Consider the following 16485-nt stretch of genomic DNA (forward strand, 5'->3'; position numbering starts at 1 on the left):
GCGCCTGCAGCGGCCCACGCCGGCCCGCCCCCGCGTGCCTGCCAAGGCCGACGCTGCCCGGATGCGACGGTGCCCTCCCCCGCCAACCGCGCACGTGACGGGGGGGAGGGTCACTTTCCTACCCCACCCCTTCTCGAAGCCCCGCCTTCCTCTCAGAGGCCGCGGCTTTCCATTGCGCCATTAGTGGAGTGACCGCCGTGCCAACCAGTCAGAATGCGGCCCTTCCAGTAAGACCCGCCCCCTGTCGGTCCTCAGGTTCCTTCCCGCTCACACAGGAGTCACTTCCGAAGAGAGCGAACNGAAGGGGGTGCCGCCCAACTCTGCTCCGACAGCCTCCCCGAGTCCCAGCAGCAAGACGGCAACCACGCACCCAACTTCTCCAGCCACAGCTCATGCCGCCGTCGCCAGCGGCGCCGACATGACAAGGCGCTGCATACTCGCTAGGCCAGGTTTCCCCTCATCCCCAGCCCCGGGGTCGTCGCCCCCGCGCTGCCATCTGAGACCCGGTAGTACCGCCCCTGCTGCAGCGGGAAAGAGAACAAAGAGTCCTGGGGACAGGTACCGTGCAGAGGGCTGGAGAAGGGGCCGGGTCGCGGGGGCAAGGGTATGAGGGAGGACTGCGGACGCCCGCTCTTTCAGTTCCCGCCATCCTCCGCGAGCTTCGGGCCTCGGCGTTCCGCGGCCAGGCAAACCCCTGCCCCGCCTCCGCGCGGGGGCTTCTGGGACTTCGAGTTTTCTTTTCTGTAGTTGGGATGCAGGTCTTCGTCCAGTGACCATATCCTGGATGGCTACGGAGAACCCACCTTAGGTAGAACGTGATTTTTGTCCTTTACGATAGCTGGACCCGGGGCCCTAACTGCTTTGTGCATATTTAGTTGGGGTGGGTTTTTTTGTATGTTGTCAGTTCTACTGATCGTAGTAGCTTAACAGTATAAACTTCTAAATCGTGGGTGACATTATGTACGATGGACGAGGGGAACCCCTTCCACGAATTACTTTATAGCCCAGTATACACGATCATTCATACTTAACAAGAGCGTACAGATCTGGAATGTGATGTTTTTTCCTTCAGTAACTTTTCGCTGCTCCAAGAGGCTAGGTTCCTTGCGAAGATTTTGTGGGAGTTCTGTAATGAGATGGGGAGTTTTATTAAATGACATCCTCTGACAATAAAACATTTAAATTCTCTACGCACTTGGTACTGTCTTTTTTATTTTAAGTTTTAAAAAGCTTGTAACTTAAATTTAACAGCAATTTTATCTTCTCATATTGTGGTGCAGATCTACAATCCCTTATCTCGGTCATGAAAGCCTGAGTGCCATGAAAGTCCAAACTTGTCAGAAAGTTTGGCACCACATATTACTTGGCAGCCAAACCTGATGAGAACTAATGGAAGGCTGTATATGGTCTTTATTGTATTAAGTGTATGTTTATGCCGGAGAAATATTGACATATTGACGCGTTCGCTTTGAGGGTGCAGTGTCACACCCCAGTGGGGACTTTACATAATGCATCTAAGTTACCCCCTTTCTAAACTGCAGTGTATTCAAAATTCAAGAATACCTTTGACCCCAAAAATTTCAGATAAGGGCTTGTGAGCTGTTACAATTTTTAAAAACCTAATTATAAATAACTAATGGGCTTTTCTGTGCATATGAAATTAGACAACTGTTCCTGCTTGAAAGTTACATTCATGATTATTTTACAGGTTTCTTGTATGTTTTACCCAAAACCGTTTATCTCTCTGGCGTATTAATCAAAAAGCCTGGGATCTAATATTTTAGGAAGGGATATATTGTTATTTAATAATTAACGTAAAGGCATGTTTCCTATCGTCTTGAATTAGCTGCTGCTTAATCCTTTCCCATCTCTTTTCCTCACCCAGTAACTGAGAACATCATCTGCTTTCCTCGTTTGCAGAACCTCTAGCATTTCTGTCTTCATTCTTCATTGGAATTAATTTGCCTGATATAATTTATGAAAACAAATGCATAGATTCTTCCCTAGCCTGTCACTCATATTCATATCATAACCAGTTAGCTTTTCTACCAACATCTCGCAAACATGTGGACTCTTAGTAAAACATTATAGATGGATGTTGCTCTTCAAATGTGACCTGTAAAGTGTACAAGGGACTTGGATTGTTCAAGTTTTCTCTGAGTATTACCACTTCATAGTGGATAAATGTTTAGGGAAACTGGTTGTATATTGCTTCTCTTTCAGTAAAACGAATACATTTTAGCAGGATTTTGGCAGGAAGTTAATCTTTTGCTCTACGTACAACATTCCTTTTTATGCCGCTGACAACTCTAAAAACATAAATCAGAATACAAATTCTGATAATATGGTTCACTTTGTTTTACTGTAAGGCACAGAAATCCTTAAGAATTAAAACAATTTGGTTTTTGTAATTGTTAACTTTTTTCCTTTTCTCGGTTTTGTGTTTTCCCCAGGCAATGTGTTATTTTTGGAGGTACCTTAAGAATTCCTAGATAAAAAATAGGATTTGAAACACTGTTTAGTTCTGAAGACTCATTCTAAATTTGGCTGTTACTTGATTAACATCTTACTGTAGTATATAAAGATAATAGTGTAAGCTTGGTACTTAAGCCTCTTTGCCTTTTGGCCAGACTGCCTCCCCAAATGGGCCAAATCACCAGAATTGCCATTCTACCATCTACTCTTGTTTTGAATCTGTTAAGGTTTTATTCTGTTATTATAATCTCCATTATTCATTCAGAAAACGTTTATTGAGCATTATTTTCTACCAGTCACTGGAAATACCAAGCAATAGGATCAGATCCCCTCAAAATCATTTATTCTGCCTTGTAGCAGTAAGCTTTTCAGTCCTGGGAAGGACACTCCTAATTCCCTGGATGCATACTCCAATCTTATCATTTTGGTACTGTAGATTATATAAACCCCAGTTGTGCTTTTATAAATTTAATTCTATAAGAAATGCAAATTATATTTTCAGTTTATTATAATCACCTTAGCAAAGCATTACTGCCACTGTCAGAACTTAGTTAAACCAGGTAGTGAAATGAAATCTATATCCTGTAAATCTACTAGTATTCTCCCCTTAGTCTGAATAATTGAAGTCTTACTATTTGCTTATGTGATACCATATTAGTTATGCTTTTATTTTCAGGAAGCAGTCAATTATAGATTTCTTCAAACCAGCTTCAAAACAAGGTATGTATACTATTAATGCATTTTTTGCAGGATCTTTTGAGGAAGGAGATGGATTCCGTTTTTAAATTTCTCTAAAAGCTTTTATTTGATTAAACCTAATGTTCAAATTAAAAAATATGATGAAGGTGCAGTATTTTTTACAAAGATAAGTTCTAAACATCATGAACAAACTTTTTGCTGTTATTCTTACATTTAAAATATTCCAGTCAATCATATTCATAGTGCATGCTTTTTGGTTCTCTAGTATAGTAACATTTTATAAATGCAGCCATAGTGAGCTTATAAGATACAGCAAAAGGGAGCTTAATGAAAGTAAGGTTATTAAATAATAAATAAACCATGTCTTAATTCCCTCCTCCATAAAATGTGTATCATCATCACCTAATATTGATTTGAAAATTTTTGTGATAGCTTAGTATTTTAAATGTTAAATAAATGTACAAAATGTATTAGTTTGTTATTTTTAATAACATGCAATTTGTGTTTTAATTGGCCATTTAGACAGACATATGTTGGATTCTCCACAAAAATCAGACATCAAATATGGAGGAAGTGGATTGTCCATCACTGGGACAGAGCAGTTTGAAAGGAAACTATCCTCACCGAAAAAATCTAAACCCAAAAGGATGCCATCAGAAAAGGGCACTATTTTAGAGGCTTTCATGAAAGGCGTTAAAGAGCACCATAAAGATCGTGGTATACCTGAGTCACGTCGGCCTTGTGTGTCGATAGCCCCAAAATATCCAAAGGCCGTTACAAAAGTCTATGTTCCTCCATATTGCTTGTCAAAGGAGATGAAGACACTGAAGAAAAAGCATCGATCTCCAGAGAGAAGGAAGTCACTGTTCATTCATGAAAATAGCAGGGAGAAGAATGATAGAGATCGAGACAAGACCAGTACAGATTCCAGAAAGCAGGCCACAGTGACAGAAGCTGACATCTTCAAGAACAGTTCGAGAAGTCTTAGCAGCAGGAGCAGCCTATCCAGGCACCACCCAGGAGAAAGTCCTTTGGGAGCTAAGTTCCAGTTGTCATTAGCTTCATACTGCAGAGAAAGAGAACTAAAGAAGTTGAGAAGGGAGCAAATGGAGCAGAGAATCAACTCCGAAAATTCCTTCTCAAAAGCAAGCAATCTTTCCTTAAAATCCTCTAGTATAGAAAGAAAATATAAACCAAGGCAGGAACAAAGTAAACAGAATGATGTCACACCTGGAAAGAGTAATCTTTCAAACCTGGTATGTGTAATAATTACTGAATTAGTGTGGCTGCTGCTTTATTATATCTAGACACTAAATCTAAAAATGTTTAATATTTGTTAACATTATATTGGTAACTTTTGTTTTGGAAATACTGATACACAGCTTGTTTAAAAGCTAATTACATTACGTTTCCTCCAGCTGTCCACAGGACCTCAGTAAAGCAGTACTTCTTGCCCTTAATTTTTTTCAGACCAGGAACAAAAATCTTTCTGAAGAAAGTAAGCCTTCTTTTTTTTAGGCAAGTATAGTCATTTTTAAATGAGGCTGTGCTGTAGGGAGATACTTGAGGAATAGAAAATCTAAAAACAGTAGGAAAGGGTTTAGAACAGAGGTTCTCAAAATGTGGTCCCTGGACTAACAACATCAGCATCACCTGGGAACTTAGAAATGCAAATTCTCAGACCTAACCCCAGACTCACTGAACCAGAAATTGGAGCTAAGAGTCCAGCAGTCTGCAGTTAACAAACGTTCCGGATGCTTCGGATGTGCTTTAAAGTTTTGAGAATCACTGATTTAGATTATACAGAAGTCCTCAGTTGAGAATGGGTCTTAGACAACTTAGATGAAAACACTTAGAAAGCATCCAGAGATATGTTAACCTCATCATATTCCCTCTTGAGAATAGACCAAATTTAGATTAGCATAAAAGGTGACCTTCTCCTCCAGAAAGAAGGTACCTCTGTTTCATAGAGCTTCTCAACGTACAGAGCAAATGAAGTTCAGATACCAAGAAAGGGCAATGTTGATAAGATGCCAGGAGATTTTAAAACAGACCAAAAGTAAACCAAACTATGATATTTTGAGTGTTGCCTTGTATATTGCTTGAAAATGTATTTGTAAATTCAAGGGTTGGTTTGTAAGGAGTTTGAGGTCTTTACCAGGGAGATTTGCTGACAGACAATAGAAGTTAGTAACATTTGGTTCATCCTTCTAAGATTTCAGTGTTTGATGGTGCATCAGGACTTGAACTAAAGTATTGAAGAGTAAGTTGTATCTACTTAATTGGCAAATATTAGGCTATCTCTTTATCAAAAAAATGGTACAGTGCTCTAGTATTAATCTTGAGTTCACATAAATCTAAATTTGTGTTTTGAAAACTGGCTTTATTTTACAATATTACCTTTTTGTGAAACTTAAGAGTTGAAAATATTTTACTCTAGAAGCTTGAACTTACCTCCAAATGTAAGTGCTTGCTTTATTTGGTGTAGAAATCTGTGTTTAAATGTTATGAAGAAAAGTTCATATTCTTTACTGGCCCCAGTTCCTAACTAATTTTTTCTCATTTTGCTAAAAGGAAAATGGACATTTCTCAAGGAAAAGATCCTCTTCTGATTCATGGGAACCTGCTTCAGGTAGAATCAAAATTAACTTACTAATTTTGAAATAAAATTGTATGTCAGTGGCACTTTTTTGAAACAAATTTGTTTAAATATGCAGTTTACTTCCTAGAGGTGAATTGAATGCCTCAGATTAGTTGAGTTTGGTAAAATTATATTGAAAAGGAATAGTCCTTGAATTTAGTTTGTGTAATCTGTGGTTTGTCTTGACCTTTTTACCTCTTTTAAGAGTTTCTAGCAACATGTTTCTTACTTTGGTATTCAGTGTCCTACTGCTGAATCGTGCTTACATTAAGCAGCATAATCTTATATTACTGGAATTATGGACTATCTGAGGTCTTGGTGTTATAGATGCTTTGTATAAGGTTGAAACTGCTATCATAATCCAAAACAGTGTTATCTCACTATTTCAAATACAAAGATAGCTTTTTAATACCAAATTTCAAGGATATCTACATGATATTGGTTTGTACTTCTAGTATCTATTGGTTGAGAAAATACGTAACAGCAAATAGCTACTGTTGTTAATTCAGTAATTCTTAAAGTATCCTTATCTTTTTTTTTAAACTAGAAAATAGAACAGTGTAAAATTCAAACAGTGGCAGAAATATATAACACAGAAAATGAAAGGCCCTAAGAAATAACAACTGTTAATAGTCTAGTAGTGTATCAGATTTTTTTCTGCCATGATTGCAAACTCTGAAAAATGGATTTTACAAATTTCTACCCTCCATAAGATAGAGTGGACATAATGATAATAGCCAACATTTATTGAGCATTTACAGTGTGCTGTGCCCTCTTTGTGCTTTTAACTTGTTTGATCTTCACATCTTTTTACGATGGTTACTTTTAGAGATGAAAAAACAGGTACAGAGAGACAGTTATGACTCCTTGTTCTTCAGGTTTGATGTAAAGCCCTATTTTTTTTTTTTAAGTTTTATTTATTTTGAGAGAGAGTGCAAGCAGGGGAGTGGCAGAGAGAGGGAGAGAAAGAATCCCAAGCAGGCTCCAGGCTGTGAGCAGGGAGCCCAATACAGGGCCAGATCTCACAACCGTGAGATCGTGACCTGAGCTGAAATCAAGAGTTGGTTGCTTAACTGACTGAGCCCACAGGCACCCCCCCATGTAAAACTCTGTTTTTTATATATTCTAGAGGTACATTGCATTTTGGCCAGGTGATCTCAAGTGTTAAAATCAGTCTTCAGCCAAGGCTGAAACCATAGTTTGCCATCACAGAAGGATCTTCTAGCATACAGGAATAAATTTGAAGTTTTATGTGGTTTTGCATTTTTTATTTAATTTTTACAATATCATTGATTTTGGTGATTAGATTATATTGAATTTTCACATTATGAAATGCAAGAACAATACTTTCTTAGCAATGAGATTATTCCTATACTCATGGTATTACACGTTTGTGATAAATGATCAGCTTGCACTGAGGTGAGTGGAAGAAGAAAATATTTTTAGGTTTGCTTTGCCAACATAAGGGGCTGCTGGTGGTGGTGTTGCCACCAAGCTCTTCAGCTTTTCTCTCTCCCTGATAATGACTAAGATAAAAATCCTCTTCAGTTCATGGGCTGCAGATTTCATCCGTATTGACTACAGTAGTTTCATTTATACAGACCCACACACTGAAGTTTTTGAACAGTGCTTGAAAAAGATATTTTCTGCATATTTTCACGGGCAGATTTAAAATGGTTGCCTTCACTTATATTTTAACTTCTGATATTTTTTGCATAATCATTATTAACTATGGTTTTATACTTTTTAAAATTTTATTTTTTTAAGTTTATTTATTTATTTTTGTGAGAGAGAGGGAATCCCAAGCAGGCTGTGCCCTGTCCGCTCAGAATCCAATGCAGGGCTCAAACTCATAAATCATGAGATCCTGGCCTAAGCCAAAGTTGAATGCTTAACTAATTGAGCCACCCAGCTGCCCCTTATGGTATTGTATTCTTAATAAATACACATTATGCTGCATTTGACTGCTGACAGAATATAAAGGACATAAGGGACTTTTTTATTCTAAATAACATGAAGAACGCTAACTACTGTTATACATCTCAGTTGTGATGCTTATATATATATAATCACACATTATTAATCACACACAAGTTAGAAGATTTCAGAAATGTTGGTAAAGGCATTTAGACCTTTGGTCTTGCAGAGTCCTGTCCTTACGCTGCATTCTGAGGTCCAACTTAATCCATCAATTTGTTAATGACCAATCCTCTATTAATGAACATTTGGATTTTTACCTTTTTTCTTTTTTTTTGGATTTTTACCTTTTTTCCAGTTACAACTCAATCCTTGTCTTATCTAAATATTTTATATGTATATTAACAGATATTTGAAATGTGCTTAAACAGTCTACAGTTTGTACAAGCAGTGCAAAAAAGAATCATGCAGTTAACCCACTGCCCTAGAGAGCTTGCAGAAAGGGGGCCTACCTGCAGTACCAGTTCAGCCTCCTCTGATTCTAGGTGTCAGAAGCTCTTAGTAAGCCGCTTTTTCCTAAGTTTTGCCTAAAAACAGTTTGTCTCTCCTCCTGGTGAGGACTTCAATTCTTGAACAAAGCAGGAATTTCTCCTCATTTCTAGGTGCATATAAATTGACTTCTCTAGGAAAATGGAACTGAATTCATACTGGCAATTCTGTAGGTATCTCTTTTGTAACCCTAAACTGAAAATAATCAGTGTAAATCCACACCAAGTCTTCTCTTTTTCTTAGTTATGTGATTTCTAATCCTATACTATAAGGTACGCCTGTCGTTTTTTAACATTTAACCCCAGTAAACTGAGTGGGCATAGGATGATTTCTTCAGGTAATAGGAAATATCTCTAGGAAAATGGAGGTAGAAGTATTTGTTTATGAATTGATTTTTCATGTCTATAAATTGAATTTTTCAGATTATATATATTCTCCAAATAATTGCTTTTAACTCTTGAATTATTTTTTAAATCAAACTGTTGACTTGGGGACATTACACACATGCAGAGAGAAACTTGATTTGGGGAATACTGATTATATAAATAGTAATCTTTATTGAATAATGGGTTTTAATTAATGATACATCATTTATTTATTTATTTGTTTTGAGGGGGTGGGGCAAAGAGAGGAGAGAGAGAATCCCAAGCAGGCTTTGCACTGTCAGTGCAGGGCCCAACACAGGGCTCGATTCTATGAACCTATGCGTCACACTTTTAAACACAATAAGCAATTTTTTAAACCTGGTTAACTCAAATATATATGATTTATTAAAGGTCTTCTGGATGGAGCTTGTAAACCTAGGTGCCCTAAAAACACGGAAATTTATTTTCTAATGGTCCTAGAAACTAGAAATCCAAAATTAAGGTCATTAGCAGGGCCATGCTCTAACAACTCAGGAGAGAGTTGCCTTCCTTGCCTTTTCTAGCTTCTGGTATTTGCCTACAATTGTTGGCATTCCTTAACTTGTAGCTGCATCACTCCTATCACCCTATCACATGGCATCTTTTCCCTGTGTTTTCACATCATCTTTCCTCTTCAAGTGCATCTCCATGTCCAAATTTCCCCTTTTGAAGAAAGCCAAAAAGAAAGGTACTTGGGTTCAGCTAAAATGCCTTCCTGCTCCACCCACAGAAGGACATTTTGTGAGAACCAGTGGAAAGGAGCCTGAGGTGCTGCAGTCCATTTCCCTATGAATTCATGGCATGATAATGTAAAAAAAAAATCAAGATTGCAAATTTCCCCTTTTTCTAAGAACACCAGTCATGACTGGATTAGGACCCACCCGAATGACCTTATTTTAATTTGATTATCATTGTAAAGAGCCTATTTCTAGTTAAAGTCAGACTCTGAGATTCTGGGAGTCATTTTGGGAGCCAGAATTCAACCACAACTCATAACACGGCTGAAGACTAGAAGGATGCACGGGAAAAGATAAACACTGGGGAAAAAGACGTGGGTGGATTTTTTCTTAATTGAGAAATTAAAATTTGTCTTGCTTTCAACTAGTGATTGTATACATGTTTTAAAGTACTATAAATTTAGATGTAAAAGTATTTCATTTCTGGAACTAGATAGTCCTTGGCCTAAGCAAGAATATATGAACTTTGAGGGAAAGTGCCTTTGCAATCCTTTCCATGATACAGATAAGCAATTTTTGTGCTTTGGGAGCAGCAACTTAAATTTTGTTTGGGTAGCAAACTTTTAATAGCTTTGGAATGAAAATGAGCATTGTCATTAGCTTTAATTTAGACGCCAGCATTTATTAGTTTGTAAAATAAATGGTAGTATTACCTCTTTTTCCTTATTCTACGTTTATTAAATGATCTCAGCCTAAACTTTCAGAATTTAAACTTGTTGGAGTGTTCTAAACACTCACTGAATAAACTTTACTATGAGAGGAAAATATACTTTTCACTAATCTGGCAAAAATTAAATTTTAGCAGGGTCTAAGCAGAATAAATTCCCTGACAAAAGAAAAAGGAACTCTGTGGACTCAGATCTGAAAAGCACAAGAGAACCTATAATGCCAAAAGCAAAAGAGTCCTTCCTTGAGAAGCGTCCTGACGGACCACATCAGAGAGAGAAATTTATAAAACATATTGCACTGAAGACACCTGGGGATGTATTGCGCTTGGAAGATATATCCAAGGAACCCAGTGAAGAAGTTGATCGCTCCTCTGGAGGCTTGGCACCTTCAAATTCTGGCCACCATTCTTCCAAGAATAGTGACCAAATCCGTGTGGCAAGTACCAAAGAGACTAAGATGCCGAAACCCCACTTATCTTTACCTCAGGAAAAGTCTGCAGTTAAAAAAGCTAGCAGCCTTCAGAAAAATAAACCTGCTAGCTCTGTGGCATCAAAGGAGACAAAACTTCTACCTTTACTTTCCCATGTTCCAAGTGCTGGTTCCTCTCGGGTACCATTAAATGCTAAAAATTGCACTCTTCCAGTTCCTAAAAAAGAAAAAGAGCGTTCCTCATCTAAAGAATGTTCTGGGCATTCTACAGAGTCCTCCAAACACAAGGAACACAAGGCAAAGACTGATAAAGCTGATTCTAATGTATCTTCAGGGAAAATTTCTGGGGGATCTTTGCATTCAGAATGTGGCACTCCTACAAAGTCCCCCCCGGCTGCTTTGGAAGTTGTGCCATGTGTCCCGAGCCCTACAGCACCTTCAGATAAAGCCCCGTCAGATAAAGAGAGTTCAGGAAATTCCAATGCAGGTAGCAGTGCACTGAAAAGAAAACTAAGGGGTGATTTTGATAGTGATGAAGAAAGTTTAGGTTACAACCTAGACAGTGATGAGGAAGAGGAAACCTTAAAATCACTGGAAGAAATAATGGCTTTGAACTTCAATCAGACTCCTGCAACTACAGGAAAGCCTCCTGCTCTTTCCAAGGGGCTTAGATCTCAGTCATCAGACTATACAGTAAGTAGTTCTGTGACATTTATCTTTATTTGAAGAGGGAGAAATGGATTGATTAGTGAAAGAGGAGTATATTGTTAGAACTTACTTTAAAATTTAGTACTTGTGATTCATAATTGGACTGAAACTGCTACAGTTCTTGTTTGGTTGTAATGGGTTTCCCGTATCTTTAGTTTTATTACTGGAAATCAGTGGTCTCCAAACTTTTTAGATCATATACACTTCTATTAGTAAAAAAAATTTTAAGCATGTACTCCAATATATATGTATACTTATAGATTATATACATGTACCACTATATTACTGTGTACTTTCTAAAGTATATACAAAAACAGAATTTAAAAGGAAAAAAAAAGAAAAGTATTTTCCTATAGAAGTTATGTAGAAGTTACTATAGACTAAGTTCTACTGGAGTTTCTATAGAAGTTCCATATAAATAGAAGTTCTATTATTTTCTTCCTGCACCCCAATGGATCACCTTGCACACCCCCTGCTTTGGAGACCACTGCTGTAAATGAAGGTAGAGTGTAGAAATGTTGTTAATTGTGGTGTGCAATTTTATTTATAAAGTGCTTCATTCTATCTTGGGAATAAGCTGCATTAAATTTTAGTATGTCTGTAAAATTTGGTGGGGAAGGTATTAATGTTCCATGGTAACACCTAAAAGTTGGTAGTTTGATTCCACTAAAATAGAATTTAAAAATAAAGACAGGGTACCCATGGAGCCCTTGGGTGTTTGCAGTCAGTTCCTAAGGCTGGCAGGGTTTTATACGTAGTGCCTTTCCTAATAAATGGTAGAATCAAATTGCCTGCAGTACAAAATAATAAATTTAAAGCATGATGGTGAAAAATCTCTAAGAAAGGTATCCTCCTGGCCTAGGTTATTAAAATAGAAAAATATTCTTTGGTACTCTGAATAACTTAAAACATCCCAATTCTTCTGCTAAGATGTGTTATAAAGTGTCCTTAAATTTTCTTCTGTTTTAGGAACATGTTCATAGTGGAACATATACCAATACATTAGAACGTCTAGTGAAAGAGATGGAAGACACACAAAGGTTAGTTAGCATCTTGACTACCTTGCTAAATTTAACACTCTCCTTATTTGTTTGACTGGCTTTTAATTTACCTTAAAAAATCATGAGAAGTTAGCATTTTGTGCTTATGTTATTATCACAGTTTTGCAGTCAGTTGTGTTAGAAATAAAGTATTCTTGTTCACAGGCTGGGTGAAAAGATCAGGTTTTTATGGTTTACTGCATTCAGTAATAATACAAATTCCTTTCTACTTACCAGAACTAGAATCTAACTGGTAGCTGAAAGTCTTGATCAGGCAGAATTTTTTTGTGTATTTTTTATTGTGATAGAACATATATAACTTTATTTAACACTCTAATCATTTTTAAATGAGCAGCTCAGTGGTACTAAATACATTCACATTGTTGTGCAACCATCGCCACCATCCACCTCCAGAACTTTTTTCTTCATATTCCCTAATTGAAATTCCATACCCATTAAATAATAACTCCCCATCTTCCTCTTCTCCCAGCCCTTGGCAGCTACCATTCTGCCTTCTGTCTCTATGAAACTAGTCTGGGTACCTCATATATAAATGAGATCATACAATATTCGTCCATTTATACTGGCTTATTTCACTTAGCATAGAGTCTTCGAGGTTTATCCGTGTTGTAGTGTATGTCAGTTTCCTTCCGTTTTAAGGTTGAATAATATTCTATTGTATGTATACATCACATTTTTATTCATCTTTTGATGGACACTTGAATTGCTTCCTTTTTTTTTTTAATTTTTTTAATGTTTTATTTATTTTTGAGAGAGAGATAGAGACTGCTTGAGTAGCGGAGGGTCAGAGAGAGAGGGAGACACAGAATTAGAAGCAGGCTCCAGGCTCGGAGCTGTCAGCACAGAGCCCAATGCAGGGCTCAAACCCATGAACTGTGAGATCATGACCTGAGCTGAAGTCAGACACTTAACCAACTGAGCCACCCAGGCGCCCCGAACTGCTTTTTTTAGGCTATTGGAAGTATTGCTGCTGTGAATATGGGTGTAGAAATATCTCTTCTAGTCCCTACTCAGTTGTTTTGGGTACAGACTCAGAAGTAGGATTACTGGATCATACAGTGATTCTATACATAATTTTTTGATGAACTGCCATACTGTTTGCCACAGTGACTGCACCATTTTACATTCCCACCAGCAGTGCCCAAGGGTTCCAGTCTTCCTACATCCTCACCAATACTTGATATTTTCTGGTTTTTTGATAATAGCCATCCATCTATGGCTTCATATGACTATGAAGTGGTTCCTCATTATGGTTTTGATTTTCACTTTCCTAATAACTAATGACATTGAGCATCTTTTCATGTCCTTATTGGCCATTTATATAGCTTCTTTGGAGAAATATTTATTCCAATCCTTTGCTCATTTTTTAATTGAGTTGTTTGGGGTTTTTTGTTTGCATAGGTAGAACTTTTTAAAATACTCCTATGTTCACCTAGTCCAAATTTTGGAACCACCATGGCCAGACATCATATTTCCACTTCAAGTTGCTGTTAAGGAAGAAGTGTAGAATTATGTTTCTCTCTCTCTGTCTTTGTCACTGTACCCCTCTCCCTCTCACTCCCTCTCCCTCTCCCCTTCTCCCTCAGTCCCTCTGTCTCCCTCTCACGCACACAGAAACCAAAAAGTTTGTGAATGATAATGTCCCCAATAAAATTTGTGTCACTAGTTACAAACTGATGTTGCTAACGAGGGAAAAATATATTCCTTATTATTCCTTATTTAAGAAATATCCTCAAAACTACCCCCAGAGACCTTCAGTAAAAGCTCGGCTGACTTGAATTCCGTATATATATGTTCCAAACTTGATAAACAAGTTGGCTAACCTTAGGAATTAACAATTAGCAGGTCAGAAGTGTTCCCTTTTCTAAATTTAATTAGCGAAATCATCTCTATTGTAAAATTCTGTAAACAGTTCACGAATTCATGTGATTTGTGATATCAGATCTGAAGTTGTTTATTTAAATTGAACATTGTACAGACCAAAGGCAAAGATGCTAGTTTGATCCGATGATTGATTCTTTCCTGTACTGATAGAGCAGTAATATTTACCAGTCATTTATCATCGTATTATACTTATCTACTGTGGGGCTGGAGCTGGGAGTAAGGACCTTGATTAAAATAACTTACTCCTGCCAAGCAGTATAAGCAGGGACTCTAGAGCTAGATCCTCTGGCTTTGAGTCCCAGCTCCTTGCATTGAGCTGGAGCACGTTAGCTTTCCTAAAGTCTATTTCCTTATGTATAAAATGAGTAATAAACTACCACATGGGGTTGTTGCGAAGGTTAAAAGAATTAATACATAAAGTCTTTAATACATGCCTGTCACACAGTAAGTGCTCAGTGTTAGTTATTGTGATGCTAATGAAAATGACAGTAATAACTACTGCTGCTAGAAATCCTAATTAACATTGTCAGGTTGTTGGTCTACTAGAGGCCAAATGAACATTAAAGACTAGAGGGAATAATCAAATTATTCTTTGCCATTTTTCCTCCTCCCACTTTTTAAAAAAATTTTTTAACATTTATTCATTTTTGAGAGAGAGTTTGCTTACCCTTTCTATAAATGATTTGGATATCATTCTTGAAGTCTTAGCTGTAAAGAAATATTCAAGTCTTCGGTGTGATGGAACACTGATATCTTACCAGTTTAGGTAAAAGTCTGTTATACATCATGATGCTTTGGGAAACATGATTTGACCGGTAGTGTAACAATGTTTATCACATAACAAGATTTTTAATAAGAGGTTGGATTTGGGGGGTTTAGTTTTATTTTTTGATGCTGCTTTTAGGCATAAACTAAAGATTATTTTTAGGGTATGCCATTTACTGTAACATTTCTTTCAATTCTAAGGCTAGATGAACTGCAGAAGCAACTACAGGAAGACATAAGGCAGGGTCGAGGTATCAAATCCCCCATCAGAATTGGAGATCAAGACAGTACAGATGATGAAGATGGCCTCTTAGAAGAGCACAGGTACAGCACATTTGCAAATTTTGTTTGTGTGAAATAAATTTGATGGTTATTTACTTAGTAATCTATGATGCTTTTCTAATCCATCTATGATGGATTTTAAGAGCAAATGTTAAGGCCAAGTAGCATTTTTGTCTTTTCTCCTGGTTATGGTTTCTTTTCACAGACCCATTTAGTGACTCTGGACTAACTACTAACAAAAAGTGGGAGGACCAAAACACATGTTCTTAGCTAGTCTCCTTATCTGGGATTAACACTGGTCCTAAGAAAAGTTTTCTTTGTACCCAGTCTTTAAATACAAAACCATATGCAGTATAACTATTTGGTATTCAATAATTTTTTTTATTCCAGGGAATTTCTAAAGAAATTTTCAGTTACAATTGATGCTATTCCTGATCATCACCCAGGTGAAGAAATATTTAATTTCCTCAATTCCGGAAAAATTTTCAATCAGTATACCTTGGATTTAAGAGACTCTGGCTTTATAGGACAGAGCGCTGTAGAAAAGCTTATTCTTAAGTAAGTAGAAAAATAGAAAACATTTTACTTTTTCCTGTATAAAAATTATCCTAAAAGAGTTCTAACTGGCATAATCTCCTAAAAGATTACTTTCTATGATGATCTTTCCAGTTTCCTAGTCCTTACTGCTATTGTTTTTTTGTGTTTTATTAATTATGGAATCAGTGTAAGATGGTTTCTCGGCATATTACACGCCTAACTAATAAAGATTAGTTGGGATTAAGATCAGCATGTAATAACGGCAACTACCAAAATAGCAGGGGCTTTAAATAAGACGTATATTTCTTATGTGAAAGAAGTTCAGAAGTAAAGTCCAGGGCTGGTGTTTCACCGCATAATCTTTCTTCACCATCCTTAGCACCTGGTTGCCTCAAGTGCTACTGGTATTCAAGCCTTTACATTCAAATTCGCAGAAATCCCACGCACTTCTCCTTATGGCTGGTTAGGTAGAATTTGGTCAACATAGCCACACCTAATTAATAAGAATGGGAAATTATTTTTGTTTCAGGCAGCAAGTGTAGCCAGATAAAAATCGGTTCAGTTGCCAGGAGAAAAAGCAGGAATAGGTATTGGGATGAGCAACTAGCAGTCTGTACCACATGCCCTAACTGGTCTGGTTTCTCTCAGTGCATGATAGCTCAGACCCAGAGAGATCACATTAATTCTGGTGGTGAGGTTTTAGAAGTACAAACCCAAGCTGGCAAAAG

General features: G+C 37.3%; 1 protein-coding gene across 2 annotated transcripts in view; it reads left to right on the forward strand.

Annotated features, from left to right (window-relative positions):
- Positions 1 to 306: 306 nt before the first annotated feature.
- SLF2 (SMC5/6 complex localization factor 2) overlaps positions 307 to 16485 on the forward strand; it is a 41655-nt gene continuing 25476 nt past the window's right edge. The window contains exons 1-8 of one of the 2 annotated variants that reach the window (XM_077748333.1): positions 307 to 558; positions 3152 to 3195; positions 3697 to 4430; positions 5749 to 5806; positions 10225 to 11213; positions 12198 to 12268; positions 15140 to 15262; positions 15611 to 15778. In XM_077748333.1, the coding sequence (XP_077604459.1) occupies positions 419 to 558; positions 3152 to 3195; positions 3697 to 4430; positions 5749 to 5806; positions 10225 to 11213; positions 12198 to 12268; positions 15140 to 15262; positions 15611 to 15778 (2327 nt within the window). In that variant the 5' untranslated portion in view covers positions 307 to 418. The remainder of the gene's footprint in view (positions 559 to 3151; positions 3196 to 3696; positions 4431 to 5748; positions 5807 to 10224; positions 11214 to 12197; positions 12269 to 15139; positions 15263 to 15610; positions 15779 to 16485) is intronic. The other variant, XM_077748334.1, reaches the window with a different exon arrangement.

Source organism: Crocuta crocuta, unplaced genomic scaffold (genome assembly GCF_008692635.1).
Source record: "Crocuta crocuta isolate KB4526 unplaced genomic scaffold, BGI_CrCroc_1.0 scaffold619, whole genome shotgun sequence".
NCBI classification, from domain to species: Eukaryota; Metazoa; Chordata; class Mammalia; order Carnivora; family Hyaenidae; genus Crocuta; species Crocuta crocuta.